We start from the raw sequence: 14,395 nt of genomic DNA on the forward strand, positions 1-14,395 counted from the left end.
GGTGAAAGAAAATCTCAGGAAGTGTTAGTTCAAAGTCAATTATTATGAAAGTACTGTAAACATATGCCGCTATATAAAACCCTGAAATTCATTTTCTTGTGGACATACATAGTAAGTCCAATAACCATAATAAAATGATTGAAAGACTGCACCAACTGGGCAGAAAACCAGTGTGCAAAAGACCACAAACTGTGCAAATACAAAGAGAAAGAAAAGAAATAATAATAAATAATAGAAATAATGTAATAGTAAATACCGAGAGCATGAGATTTGAAAGTGAATCCATAGGTTGTGGGAACAGTTCACTGATGGGGCAAGTGAGGTGGAGTGAAGTTAACACATCAGGTTCAAGAGCCTGATGTTTGAGAGGTAATAACTGTTCCTGAACCTGGTGGTGTGAGTCCTGAGGGTCCTTTACCACCTTCCTGATGCAGAACGAGAAGAGACTAGGTGGTAGGGTCCTTTGTGATGAATGCTGCTTTCCTGCAACAGTGTTCCATGTAGGTGCGCTCGGTGGTGGAGAGGGCTTTATCAGCGATGGACTGGGCCGTATCCACTACTTTTTGTAGACTTTTCTGTTCAAGGGCTTTGATGTTTCCATGCCAGGTTGTGATGCAGCCAGTATTCTGTATTTGCATTGTTAGTCTGTGTTGTGACAAAATTGTTAAGTTGGTCATTTGAACAACTTAAATTTTTACCAGCATTACTGCCTTGTATCAGTAGTTTGCACCGAACTCTAATTCACCGCTCTTTCCTTTGTTACAGTGTTTGGTTTCAGATACGGTTCTCAAGGAACGGCTGGATCCAGAGACGTTAGAATCTCTTGGGCTTGTAAAACAGTCTCAGCAGTTTAACCAGAAATCTGTTAAGATCAAAACTAAACTATTGTAAGTCATTGACGACTTTTATTTCACTGTTGGAATAATGTGAGCTGTGATTATACCAATGGAGATTGGCAACTTCTGTTTTTCTTTAATTCAGATCAAATTTATTCTTAATCTAACTTAATGCAGGTGTGTTATTTGTACTGAGCATTCATATAACATTAATGTTCATGTAAATGTACAAATAGAGAACATGTGGATGTTTAGAATGAGAAGATGTTTATTGAGGACATTAATTTAAAATGGAGATGTAAGATTGGAGGCTGCTTGATAGATTTTATTTATTTCTGCTAACTTGTATATTAAATTGTAGTTTTTGCAATAACATAGTTTCTGCAATTTTAACTTTGGTATGGAAAGCAGTTGTGTTAGGCTAGAGAAATGTACAAGAATTAACATGAATTCAGCAAAAGTGACTAAAAGGAAATTTGATATTGGTATTGCTTTAATTTTGTCACGTCTCATGCATACTGTTCATTCAAATCTATTCATTATACAGTACTTTGAGGTAGAACAAGGCAAAACGATAGTGCAGAAGAAAGTGTAAATGCCACAGAGAAAATGCAGTGCTGGTAAAGTGCAAGATCATGACTAGATAGATGGTGAGGTCATGAATCCTTCTTAATCAGGTCGATTCAAGAGTCTGACAACAGCAGGATAGAAACTGTCATTGAATCTGGTGGTACATTCTTTCAGGCTTCTTATCATTCTGCCTGATGGGAATGAGAATGCCCAGAGTGGGAGGAGTCTTTCATTATGCTGGCTGCTTTACTGAGGCAGCAAGAAATCAAGAGAGTTCATGGAGGGGAAGCTGAGCTGTGTCTATAACTCTGCAGTTTCTTGCAGTCACCTGCAGAGAAACGTAAAAATCTGAAATTTAAACAATGAAAAATTTAAAAGTTTATATGAATTTTAATCATTCTTTTAACCATTGTGTTGGTTAATAAATTGAAAAGTTAAGCATCTTTTGAAAGATTTGTGAAATAGCGTAGTAGTTGCCATGTGTTACTAGTTGGATCAGGGAGTTAATTGAGACACTTATTCTTCATACTTATTGAGAATATTTTGTACAATGATGCACACCAAAAGATTTGGGCAAATTGTTGATGTACCTTATGCAAACTGTAGTCAGCTATAGTAGAGTTGGGTCACCAAAATCTCCTTTGATCTGAGTCATATTCCTGTTTTTGTTCATATTTCAGTCAGTGGAGCATGTGGATATCAACATATCCTGTGGCATTGCTGACAGTGCTTTGCTGTTCTTTGAAAAGGAGATGGTCCTGAAATTGTACCTCCAATTGGCTTGTGCTTTCATTTTTAAAATTTTTGTTTCACTTCTTTCATTTGTGCATTCACATGTACAATCCATTGACTCTAAATGTTGACAATTAATCAACCATACATTTGCACTGCCTGGTTTGTCAACTGCTAACATCTTTCTGTATTCCCTACCATTAAGTTACTCTATGACCTCATTCTTTTAACATTACATATTGGATGCATGCAGTTCTTCTAGCACATATCAAGTTAACTGCAATCTTTGACAATGACCACTGTTGTCTTACACATCGCCATCATTAATGTGTTACCATTTTGACTTGTTACTCCTTCGTCCCCTCTCTGATTTGTAAAATTGTTTTTACTCCCAAAAAAGTCATATTTTTCTGCTGTGAATTTTCCCTCTCATCATATGAGCATTTAGTTCAAAAGTGTGCCCCGTCTTTCTAACTGGTAGTGCTTTGTAATGCCTTTTCCATGACTGTCTTGACTCTATGTGGGATTGCATCTTGTCCTTTCACTATCTTGCTCTAATAACATGCTCTTGTTTATGGACTATGCCCTACTGGGAAAAAAATCAGTTTTTTGAAAATTTATCCATGCTAAAACAGTAATTTGTGCAGGAAGTAGAATTTCATTCCATTATATTTGTAATTCTACAAATTTATTTTAAAAAATCAGTTTTATTGATAGTAGTGAATATGGAGGAGAATTCCATTTTGTGAATCAGAGGAGCCTGATTCAGGGTGGGAACCCCCGACATTTGTTTTTTGAACAGTTGAATTACTTAGTGATAATCTAAGAATACATGATTAAAAAATAAATGTGTGAGCCCAGATAATGTATCATTGATTAACCAGCGCTACCCTAAGAAACATAGATAGAAAACTAACCGTGTAAGTTTTCTATCTACCAAATTTGTTAAGACTATACATTTATTTTTCATGGTTCAGAAGGGCACACATGAACATTGATATGGTTAGAAAGTTGACACAGTTTGTTCATTTGCTTCCAGTAATAAAATATGAATTGATGAGAAACTTGTGTACAATGAACATGGAAAATGCAAAATTATCTGCATGCATTTGACGGCCTCATCATTACAAGTTATAGGTCAGTGAGGATGAATCGTCATCCACAAGTCTCACTTCCAAAGTGACTTCATAAAGGAGAAATGATGGGAACAAAATGACAATTCAGTTGCATTGTATAGAATGTGGCATTGTGAGAGTCCTAGAACATAGAAATGGAGTCTTTGGTCCACCATCCCATGCTGACCAAGATGCCTATCTAAGCTAGTCCCATTTGCTTGTGTTTGGCCCAAATCTTAAACTTTCCCTCTATGTACTTGTCCAAATGTCCTTTAAAATTTTCTGTCCTACTTGTCTCAACTATCTCCTCTGACAGATTCTATATATGGGGTCCTCTGTAAGAAAGTTTGCATGTTCGACCTGTGTGCACATAGGTTTTCTCCCATTGTCCAAAGACATACCGGTAGTAGGTTAATTGGTCATTGTTAATTGTCCTGTGATGAGGCTATAGTTAAATCAATGGGTTGCTCGGTGGCACGGCTCAGTCGGTCAGAAGAGCCTGTTCCGCCCTCCACGTATTTAAAATAAAGCTGCCATTCAAGTTCTGAATAAATCTTTCTCTCTCTTAACTTAAACCAATGTTCTTGATTCCCTAACCCTGAGGGAAAGTGCATTCAACTTTTCTATGCCCCTCATGTTTTTGTTCAACTTTATTAGATCACCCCTCAGTCTTCTGTACTTCAGTGGGGAAAATAGTCCTAGCCTATCCAACCTCTTTGTAGAACTCAGTTCCTTACATCCTATCAACATTGTTGTAGATATTTTCTGCTCTCTTTCCAGTGAACATTTTTCCAATAGCAGATTGACCGAAACTGAACATGGTAATGCAAATTCACCAGCGTGTTGTACAACTGCAATATAATCTCCCAATTTCCGTACTCAGTACCCCGACTGATGAAAGCCAACATGCCAAAAGCCTTTTTCACCACGTGGTCTACCTATGACCCCACTTCCAAGGAACCACATACCTGTACTCTGAAGTTTCTCTGTTTACAAGACTCCCCAGCACCCTGACATTTACTGTGAAAGTCCTACTTTGATTTGACTTTCCAAATTGCAATTCTTGACTCTTAACTAAACTAAACTCCAGTTACCATTCCTCAGCCTATTGACCAAATTGATCCCACTGTAATTTTTGATAACATTTCACTGTCAACAATGTCACCTATTTTAGTATTTGCAAACTGCGTATCTGTACTGTATCTTGTACATTCTCAGTCAAATTCTTCATATTGATGACAACATCAGTGGGCCCAGCACACCGACAGCATACCTCTAGTCACAGGCCTCCAGTCCGAGAAGAACAAGATTTCCAACATCACTCTCTGCCTCCTACTATCAAGCCAATTCTGTATCTAATTTTTTTATTTTTTAGATTATGAGGACACTTAGTCCTTGTTTATTGTCATTTAGAAATGCATGCATTAAAAAATGATACAATCTTCCTCCAGAATGATATCACAAAAAAAATTAGCCAGCTCTCCTTGGACTCCATGTGATATGACATTGCAGAGCAGCCTTACGTGGGTAACCATATCAAAGACATTACTGAAATCCATTTTGCTCATGTCGACTGCTCAGCCCTCATCAATCTCTTGATCATTTCATCAAAAAACCTCAGTTGAGTTGGTAAAATACGATGTCCCATGAACAAAGCTCCTGCTCCTCCACCTCCTCCTCCACAAAGCTATCCCAAATCAACCCGTCTTTATAGATGTGTATGTATATCTTATCCCTCTCTATCCTCTTGAGTAGCTGACCTATCACAGATATTAGTATTACTGGTCTGTATTTCCTAGGGTTTTCTTTGCATCCCTTCTTTAATAAATGTGCAACATCTCTGCTGTCCAGTTTTCTGGCACCTCACCAATGGCTGTTGATGATACAAATATGTAAGTTTGGTCTCATGGAATTTCTTTTGCCTCCCATGTTGTTGTTGGATATCTCTGGTTAGACCCTGGAGATTTGTCTATTTTCATCGATTTCAAGAGGTCCAGGATCTCCTGTCTTGTGCTGCAGACTATTCCCAAGGGATCCCCATTAACTTCCCTTCGTTCTCACGTGTTCATTGTGAAAGCAAAGCAGAAATATCATTGAGGATCTTGAGTGTTTCCTGTGGCTGCACACATAAACGCTTCGGATTTTGAGGGGCTCTGTTCTCTCCCTAATTTCTTTTTTTCCCTTTTAATATACTTAAAATTTTTGTCACCCTACATAAACTTAACACAGTAATTGAAGATTTTAATTTATATACAGTTGCTGTCAGTAGGTGTCAAATGTTCATATTTAAAAACAATGACTTGAATGCAAGTCATGACTTGTGCATTGTGTCAGTGTGAAGAATTGGTTTCTCTTTATTATCCCACATGCCATGTTTTTAATTTAAGCTGACTAAAGGCATACTATGTAAAAACTTTGCTAGGCAATGCTTATCTGTAGCATGGGAAAGGTTAATTAAAAAAAACTGGGTCACTCAGGTTGCTGTACATCTTTCACCAACCAATTGCAGAATGAATACAACAATGTCATACACATAAATGATTATTGATCTGTGTGTGTGTATATATAAGTAGAATTAATGGTTGAGGAAAATGCTTATGACAACATAAGCAATGTTAAGATCACTTATTCATTCAATCTTTTATTTTTAGTTATAAGCAGCAGAAATTTAACTTGTTACGAGAAGAAAATGAAGGTTATGGAAAGCTTTTTACTGAGCTTGGCCAAGACTTATCTGGAAACCTCACAAGTGACCTGATACTAGAAAACATCAAATCACTGATTGGTAAAGTACTGTGACTAAAGTACAACAAAGAAATGTGATGTTTCTCATGAATTATTTGATATGAACCAATTGCATTTTCTATTTGTTGATTTAATTTGTTTTAGTTTCTGGCTGTAGAATATTGATGCACCATGTTTAATACTAAAAGTTTCAAATCTTAATTACCTGAGAACACCTATGTCTATTATTACGGAAGGCAACAATTGAGGATTCACCAGATAATCTGGAAAAAAGTAATCTTATTAATTTTAAATATAGTTTGAAAAGTGAGCCAAACTGAAATGAATAAGATTTATAAGTTCTTTCTGGCAGCATCTATGGAGGAAAGTAAACAGTCCATATTTCAGGCTGAGAGCCTTCATTAGGACTGGAAAGGGGAAGAAACCCGAATAAGAAGGATGGGGAGAAGGGAAGGAGTACAAGCTGCTAGGTGATAGGTGAAGCCAGGTGAGGAGGAATGAAGTAAGAAATGGGGAAGTGATAGGTGGATGTGGTAAATGGATGATGAAGAAGGAATCTAATAGGAGAGGACAGTGGACCTTGGAAGAAAGGAAAGGAGGTCTTTCTCCTCCAACCTGAGCATAAGCTCATTATCGCAGTAGAGGAGGCCATGGACAGACATGTTGGAATGGGAGTGGGAAGTCCCATGAAATGGGTAACCACTGGGAGATCCTGTCTTAGCAGCAGATGGAGCAAAGGTGCTTGACTTAGTGGTCTCCCATTCAAATACTAAGCACAATTTTCCCTCCCATCCCATTCTCCGCTGTCGATAGAGATAGTTTTCTTCATGACTCCCTTGTCCACTAGTCTCTCTCCTTTAATCTCTGTCCTGGCACTTAACCCTGCGGTCGTGATAAGTGCTACACCTGGCCCAAAACATTCTCCCTCATGATCATTCAGGGCTTCAAACAGTCCTTCCAGGTGAGGTGATACTTCACCAATGAGCCTGTAGGGGTCATCTGTTGTACCCACTACTTCTGGTGTGGCCTGCTTTACATTGTTGGGATCCAACGTAGAGCGGGGACTGCTTTTTCGAGCACCTTTGTTCCGTTTGCCGCAAAAGGCAGGATCTCCCAGTGACCACCCATTTCATTTCTCTCTTTTTTCCATTCTCCATTCTGGTTCCTCTCTCATCCCTTCTCTTCACCTCACCTCAACTCTGCTGTCCCTTCTCTTTCCTTACTATCATGTTCCATGGTCCATTGTCCTCTCCTATTAGGTTACTTCTTTAGCCCCTTACTTTTTGATCTATCACCTCCCAGGTTCTTACTTCATCTATCCTCTCTCACCCACCCACTTTCCCCTCACCTAGTTTTACTCCTTCCCTCTCCTCTCCCACCTTTCTATTCCTTTCCAGTCCTAACTCGGCCTTTTCGGCGTTTTCTCCTTGGAGCAGCGGAGGATGAGAGATGACCTGATAGAGGTGTATAAGATGTTGAGAGGCCTTGATCGTGTGGATAGTCAAAGGCTTTTTCGCAGGTCTGAAATGTCTATCACGAGAGGGCACAGTTTTAAGGTGCTTGGAAGTAGGTACAGAGGAGATGTCAGGGCTAAGTTTTTTATGCAGAGAGTGGTGAGTGGGCTGCCGGCATTGGTGGTGGAGGCGGATACAATAGGGTCTTTTAAGAGACTCCTGGATAGGTACATGGAGCTTAGAAAAATTAGGTAACCCTAGATAATTTCTAAAGTAAGTACATGTTCAGCACAGCATTGTGGGCCGAAGGACCTGTATTGTGCTGTCGGGTTTCATATTTCTTTTAATGAAGAGTGTCAGCCTTTTATTATTGACTGTTTATTCCCTTTCAGAGATACTGCCTGAGTTTCTCCAGCATTTTGCATGTTGATAGGGATTTCCTGCATCTGTATTCATAAGTTGTTACTCTGTAATGAGAAAATGTTCTAATAACAATAATAATAATAAGCCTTCCTCTTAAGGTCCAATATTTTTGCTAGCCCCATGACATGGATTTAACATGGCTGTCTTAAAGTATTAAGTTAATGTTGGAAAATGTTAGTATTTGAGTTAATCAGCTTGATTTGAAAAGAAAAAGTAGCTTTGCATTTGTACAAATCCATAAATTCCTTTTTACAAGAATCTGAAATTACTTGCGTTATCATCATATTGATTCGAAAGTAAGTTATGCTCAGTGCACACAGACTTCCAACCTGCACCTTGTAAGGCATGAAGATGCCCGACGCAGGCCTCTCAATGTCTGAGTCAACGTTCCCTCCCTATGCTCGGTGTTACTGAATGACAGCATTATGAAACTATTTTGATTTAATAATCTGTTTTTGTTTTAAAGGTTGCTTCAATCTGGATCCAAACCGAGTTTTGGACATTATCTTAGAAGTTTACGAATGTAGGCCAGAACATGATGACTTTTTTGTACCTTTGATAGAATCCTATATGAACATGTGCGAGTTACAGACTCTCTGTCATATCTTGGGCTTCAAGTTTAAATTTTATCAGGTACTGTTTAAAAAAATATCCTGTTTGGGAATACCTGTTTTGGTTCTAAATTTTTAATTGATGGCATGTTGACTGAAATCCTCTGACTTGAAGCAATGGCAATGAATAGTGATTAACACTTGCCGATGGTAAGCATTGTATGTGAACTTTTCATAGTTCAACTTGCATGGTTTTGTAATTGTAACATTTAAACAAAAATTGATGTTGACTGGAGGTACTTATCTGTTTTGATAGTATATTCTCTCGCCTCCCTCCTGCACTGTAGAACTGCTCAGCTGATGCCTTTTAGTTCTAGACTGTGGGAAAAGGTGTTGAGAAGACAGCCTCTCAAAACCAAGGTAAGTGCCTGCATTCAACGTTATAATCTTGTCTGGTTAAAAGGTTGTATAATACTTTGAAGAATTTTCCTGACCCCATTGTTTCAAGGAAAGTATGGCACTGTTTTCATGACATCAGCAGTTTGAAGCAGTAACCTGACTTGATTAGGCTTGAGTGATTGAAATATTAACAAACTAAATCAGATTCATGAAAAGGAAAAGTACATGAACTCACTTCACTTCCATTTTAAACTCAGAATTTATTCGTATATAATAAGCATCAAGAAAAATACGAAGAAAAACGGACACAAGTTATTCTCAAGGATTTCACAATGAAATTTCAAGTTCACTTTTTGTCATCTTAACTAAATGTTCATTTACTGCTTGATTTTTTTATATATTGTAGAAATTTTGCTTACAATCGTGAATTAAGGCTGCTTTTGCTATATTTTACTGCAATTTAACAGAAAGAAAAAAATTATGTATTTTTTTCATTTATTGGCGCCAATCTTGCTTAATCAAAAGTAATTCTTTAAAATTTAAGGAACCCAATGGAGAGACACCATCTTCACTTTATCGTGTGGCTGCCATTCTACTGCAAAACAACTTGGTAGAGCTTGATGATCTTTATGTTCATGTAAGTGAACTCATTATTTTCAGTGAGTGTCATTAGTGTAATTTCCACAAGATGAATGCCTGTTTGGACCTGAGCTACAAAAAGAAACACTATATGTAGACATTTGAGTGCAAATGGCAGGTACCTGCAAATGCTGGAAATATGAAAAGAAATCTGAAAATGGTGGAGCTAGAGGTCAGGCAGCATTTGGGGAGAGGGCAATAGAGTTGATGCTTTTCATTGATAAATTTTTGTCGGATGCTGACTGAATGTTTACAGAGTTATTTATGTAGAAGTCTGAAAAGTATGTCCTCGGGCTCCAAATTGAACCTTGAATGCAGTTATCATTGGACTAATAATATCTTCTAAAGTACAAATGGTATTGAAGTTGATGTTCACCAAAATATTATTTCTAAAAGAGTGTCCTGGAGTGAAGCTGCCATCTATAGCAGGAACATCCTTGGAAGTTAAAATTAGCATTGAAATCACTGCTTAACATTTCCAAGGCAGATTCAAAACATCTGGCCGTTTATGGTTAAAGATCTTTCTTGCAATTATATTTACTTGGTAATTCAACTCTTCTTCTCCACTCCCCCCATAGAATCCTTTAGTATTTACAGCACAAGCATGTGATCTAGTTTAATTGGTTTATCATATTTTTATACTCTACACAAAGTACAATTTCATTAAAATAACATGTCACTATATCTGTTTAACATTGCCTTTTTTCTACTCCTGATGAGTATCTGTAGCCAAGAATTTCTTCTTGGCATTAATTCTTTAGTTAATGCACATGGATGACTGTCAGTTCTAGGGATTTAGGCAGTCAAAGGCCACTGACAGAGCAGACTTGATGGGCCTAATTCTGTTTGTAAGTCTTCTGCACATGTAAGTGGTATTTGGGGATTGGGTAGAACAGACCTGATCCATAGAAGTGGGGGAAAAGGTGATGTCTTATGACCTCCAATGGCTTCTACAGTAAAAACGATACAATTTCAAGAATTATAAAACTAGATGAAAGGAGATTTGACTGAATTCATTCAATTCAAGAAAATGAAAATTAAATGTAAGTTGCTGCAATCCCTTGGAACAGTTTCTCCTCATTCAGCTTTTTTGTTTTCTGCCAGTGTAAATGTTTGAGGGAACTTTGTGGTCTGCACTGGTTTCTGTAATTAGACCAATCATGGGTTCTGGCAGAAAAACACTAGGAAACAGAAAGCTGCTGGTTTGGCACATAGTTTTCATGCATCCATCCACAATATAGGAATCCAGAACTTGGCTCTTATCCAAGGGAATGTCGGCAGGGTCCAGGCAAAATTTAGGCCGCTGATTGCATGTATTATTTATACTCCAAGTGTCTTTTTCTTCATTCCCTTCTATTTCTTCAATCTGGCAGTTAAATCTCTTACTAAAGAGATGAAGTAACTGATTCTTTGGGCATTACTGTTGATGGCTAGCTTGTGACTATTTGGAGAACTACTTAGCTGCAGTGTGGAGGTCAGCATGAGTTTTACTTTTGCATCTACAGGCATAGTGAAGTGTGAATGTGTTTGATTAATTATTACCTTTCACTTACACAAGTGGTGATGAATGCATTCCAAGATGTGTCATCTCATGAAACTATTGTGATCAGCTAACGATCTAAGATATGGATTCAGCAAGGATAGTTTTGCCTTTTATGGTTTGCTTTCAACAGAAGCTCATGCCTACACCGATTGAAAGCTCTTCAGTCCATGACTTCAAACTGACAATTGACATTTGTAATCCCTATTCTTATTCCAGCTTCTTCCGTTGGATACAAGCATTCTGGAACAACATAAACGTGAAATTGTTGAAGCTAAGCAAATTGCGCGAAAGCTCACTTTGGTAGTGCTTTCTGCAGACAAACCAGATGAGAAGGAGAAGGAGAAAGAGAAGGAGGAAGAGAAGAATGAAAAGGTATGTTCAAATTATACTTCAGCAAAGGGTTAAGATTGTTGATTGTTTGCATTTGTTGCTTGATGCATTGGACCCAGATATTGTCAATGAAACTCGGTGGTTTGTCTGAGATCCCCTGCATTTTCATTGATCACTTTGGTCCTAAGTAATTGGCTTGTCATTCCAAAGTAAAAGGGTAGGGATGAAAGCATTTTTCAACTTCAGCATTTACTTTTCAGGATGTCTTTTGCCTAGTGTGTGAACCAAAGTATAGTACAAAACCTACAAGTTCTTCAGCCCATGATATTGTGCAAATGTTTTAACCTACTCCTTATTCACCTGAACCCATCACCCCTACTGGGGCCATGGCTGCTGACAGCAGCTCACCAGAGTTCTCTGTCCTGGCCAGTCTTTCACCTTGTCCCCAGGTGTAGCCTATCTTCAAAGATCCTTTCTCCCCCAGGAATGAGGTTTTTGGAGTTACTGTTGGTGTTTCTGTAGCTCTGGGCTTTTGTGGAATGGGGTTACCTGCTCCATGCGCAACCCTCCGCCTTTTGCAGCTCGGCTTGGGACCATCCATGCGGAGTTAACCTACTCTAAGATTAATCTTAATGCTTCCCTCCCACATAGCCTGTTTCACCCCCCCCCCATTTTCCTTTCATTCATATACCTATCTAAGGGTTTCTTAAATGTCCCTAATTTATCTGCCTCTACCAACACTCCTGACAGTGTGTACCATGCACCCAACACTCAGTGTGTTTAAGAAAAAAACCTGCCTCTGACATTCCCTATATTCCAGTGACCTTAAAATTATGCCCCTCGTATAAGCCATTTCTTCCTTTTGGTGGGGGGGGGCGGGTGGAGGGGTCTGACTGTCCACACTATGCCTCTTATTGTCTTATACACATATGAATATTGACTCAAGACTGTATCAAATAAACTTAAGACAGTTAAACAAAAGATTATTTAATTAGCCCAGTACTTCGTTCTGGCATACAAGAGTAAATGAATTTATTGTGTAACATCTTTGATAGCCAATGAATGAATTGAATTGAATTGATTTTATTACTTACATCCTTCATGTACATGAGGAGTAAAAATCTTTACATTATGTCTCTGTCTAAATGTGCAATTTATAGTAATTTATAATAAATAGTATATACAACAGGACAGTCAATATAACATAGAAATACAGTTGTGTCAGCATAAATTAATCAGTCTGATGGCCTGGTGGAAGAAGCTGCCTCAGAGCCTGTTGGTCCTGGCTTTTATGCTGCGGTACCGTTTCCCGGATGGTGGCAGCTGGAACAGATTATGTTTGGGGTGTCTCGGGTCCTCAATATTCCTTCGGACCTTATTACACACTTGTCTTTGTAAATGTCTTGAATAGTGGGAAGTTCACATGTACAAATGCGCTGGGCTGTCCGCTCCACTCTCTGCAGAGTTCTGCAATTGAGGGAAGTACAGTTCCCATACCAGGCAGTGATGCCGCCAGTCAGAATGCTCTCGATTGTGCCTCTATAGAAAGTTCTTAAGATTTGGGGACCCATACCAAACTTCTTCAACCGCCTGAGGTGAAAGAGTTGGTGTTGTTTCACCACACAGCCGGTGTGTACAGACCACGTGAGATCCTTGATGATGTTTATGCTGAGAAACTTAAAGCTTTTTAACCTCTCAACCCCAGATCCATTGATGTCAATAGGGGTTAGCATGTCTCCATTCCTCCTGTAGTCCACAACCAGCTCCATTGTTTTTGTGAATTGAGGGAGAGGTTGTTTTCTTGACACCACTATGTCAGGGTGATGACTTCTTCTCTGTAGGCTTCCTCATTATTATTTGAGATTAGGCCGATCAGTGTAGTGTCGTCGGCAAATTTAATTATTAGATTAGAGCTGTGGGTGGCGACACAGTCATGGGCATACAGAGAGTGAAGGAGAGAGCTTAGGACACAGACCTGAGGGGCACCTGTGTTGAGGGTCAGAGGGCAGTCGTGAGGCAGCCCACTCTTTCATGTTATGAAATTAAGTATTGGTCAATTAATAGCACCAAGATAACAGTTGTTGCTTTTAATCGTGTGTTTTCTTGATGATATCAACAAGAGCATTGTTTCATTTTTGCTTGCCTTCTACATTGGACAGTTATTAGCTGCCTTATATGAGATAGTTGAAGAGGAATTTCATGAAGTAAAGCTTGAACTATTAGTATTTGCTCATTCTGGCACTATCTGCATCAGTACTTAGTTATGCAGTGAGTCTGCCCAGTTTGAAAGTTGTGATCCTGAGTATTAATAAAGATTTTGGCACAAATTATACTTCTGGAACTCCACTTGAGAGCCTGCTTAAATGTCCACACTAGTTTTATTATCATTTTCTCATTTTTGGAACAAAATTGGACAAATAATTGTGGATTGATTAGCTTGCATGCCTTGATTTTTTAATTTATACAGCCTCCTGACAACCAGAAGCTTGGATTATTAGAAGCTGTCTTGAAGATTGGTGATTGGTATCATGCACAGTGTATCATGGATCAGCTACCTCCTTTCTATGCCACCTCACATAAGCCAATAGCACTTGCCCTCTGTCAATTGATTCACGTCATCGCAGAACCTTTATACAGAAGGTAAGTGAATTTAATGATTCACATTGAATAAGTTGCTCTGGACTGTCACACACAAAATGCTGGAGGAATTTAGCAGGTCAGGTAGTGTCTATGGAGGGAAATGAAGAGTCACTATTTTGGACTAAGACCCCTCATCTAGGTTGATCACTTGTGTCGCATTTTGTTGCTTTGCAGTGTTTTTATAAGCACTGTAAAGTTGTTGTTTAGAAGGAAGTACGGGCTTGCATAACCTGGTTGAGGCTAGAATGCAGTGATTTATCAGATTTGCTCCAGATATGAGGGAATTTAACAAACAAAAATCAGGTTGAAAGGGAGCTTGAGAGAAGTTGGATAGATATATTAGTCACAATATGTTGAGATACAGTGGACAAAAAGGGCTGTTTGCATGAGCTGATGCTACAAATACTAAGTGATTTAA

The 14,395-nt window shown here is 38.5% G+C and overlaps 1 protein-coding gene across 3 annotated transcripts in view; it reads left to right on the forward strand.

Annotated features, from left to right (window-relative positions):
• thoc2 (THO complex 2) overlaps nucleotides 1–14,395 on the forward strand; it is a 179,960-nt gene that overhangs the window by 65,881 nt on the left and 99,684 nt on the right. For 2 of the 3 annotated variants that reach the window (XM_063060950.1, XM_063060951.1), the window contains exons 6-11: nucleotides 766–887; nucleotides 5,905–6,038; nucleotides 8,342–8,508; nucleotides 9,370–9,462; nucleotides 11,224–11,379; nucleotides 13,805–13,977. In XM_063060950.1, the coding sequence (XP_062917020.1) occupies nucleotides 766–887; nucleotides 5,905–6,038; nucleotides 8,342–8,508; nucleotides 9,370–9,462; nucleotides 11,224–11,379; nucleotides 13,805–13,977 (845 nt within the window). Of the gene's footprint in view, nucleotides 1–765; nucleotides 888–5,904; nucleotides 6,039–8,341; nucleotides 8,509–8,773; nucleotides 8,847–9,369; nucleotides 9,463–11,223; nucleotides 11,380–13,804; nucleotides 13,978–14,395 lie in introns of those variants that run through there. The other variant, XM_063060952.1, reaches the window with a different exon arrangement.

Source organism: Mobula hypostoma, chromosome 10 (assembly GCF_963921235.1).
Source record: "Mobula hypostoma chromosome 10, sMobHyp1.1, whole genome shotgun sequence".
NCBI lineage: Eukaryota > Metazoa > Chordata > Chondrichthyes > Myliobatiformes > Myliobatidae > Mobula > Mobula hypostoma.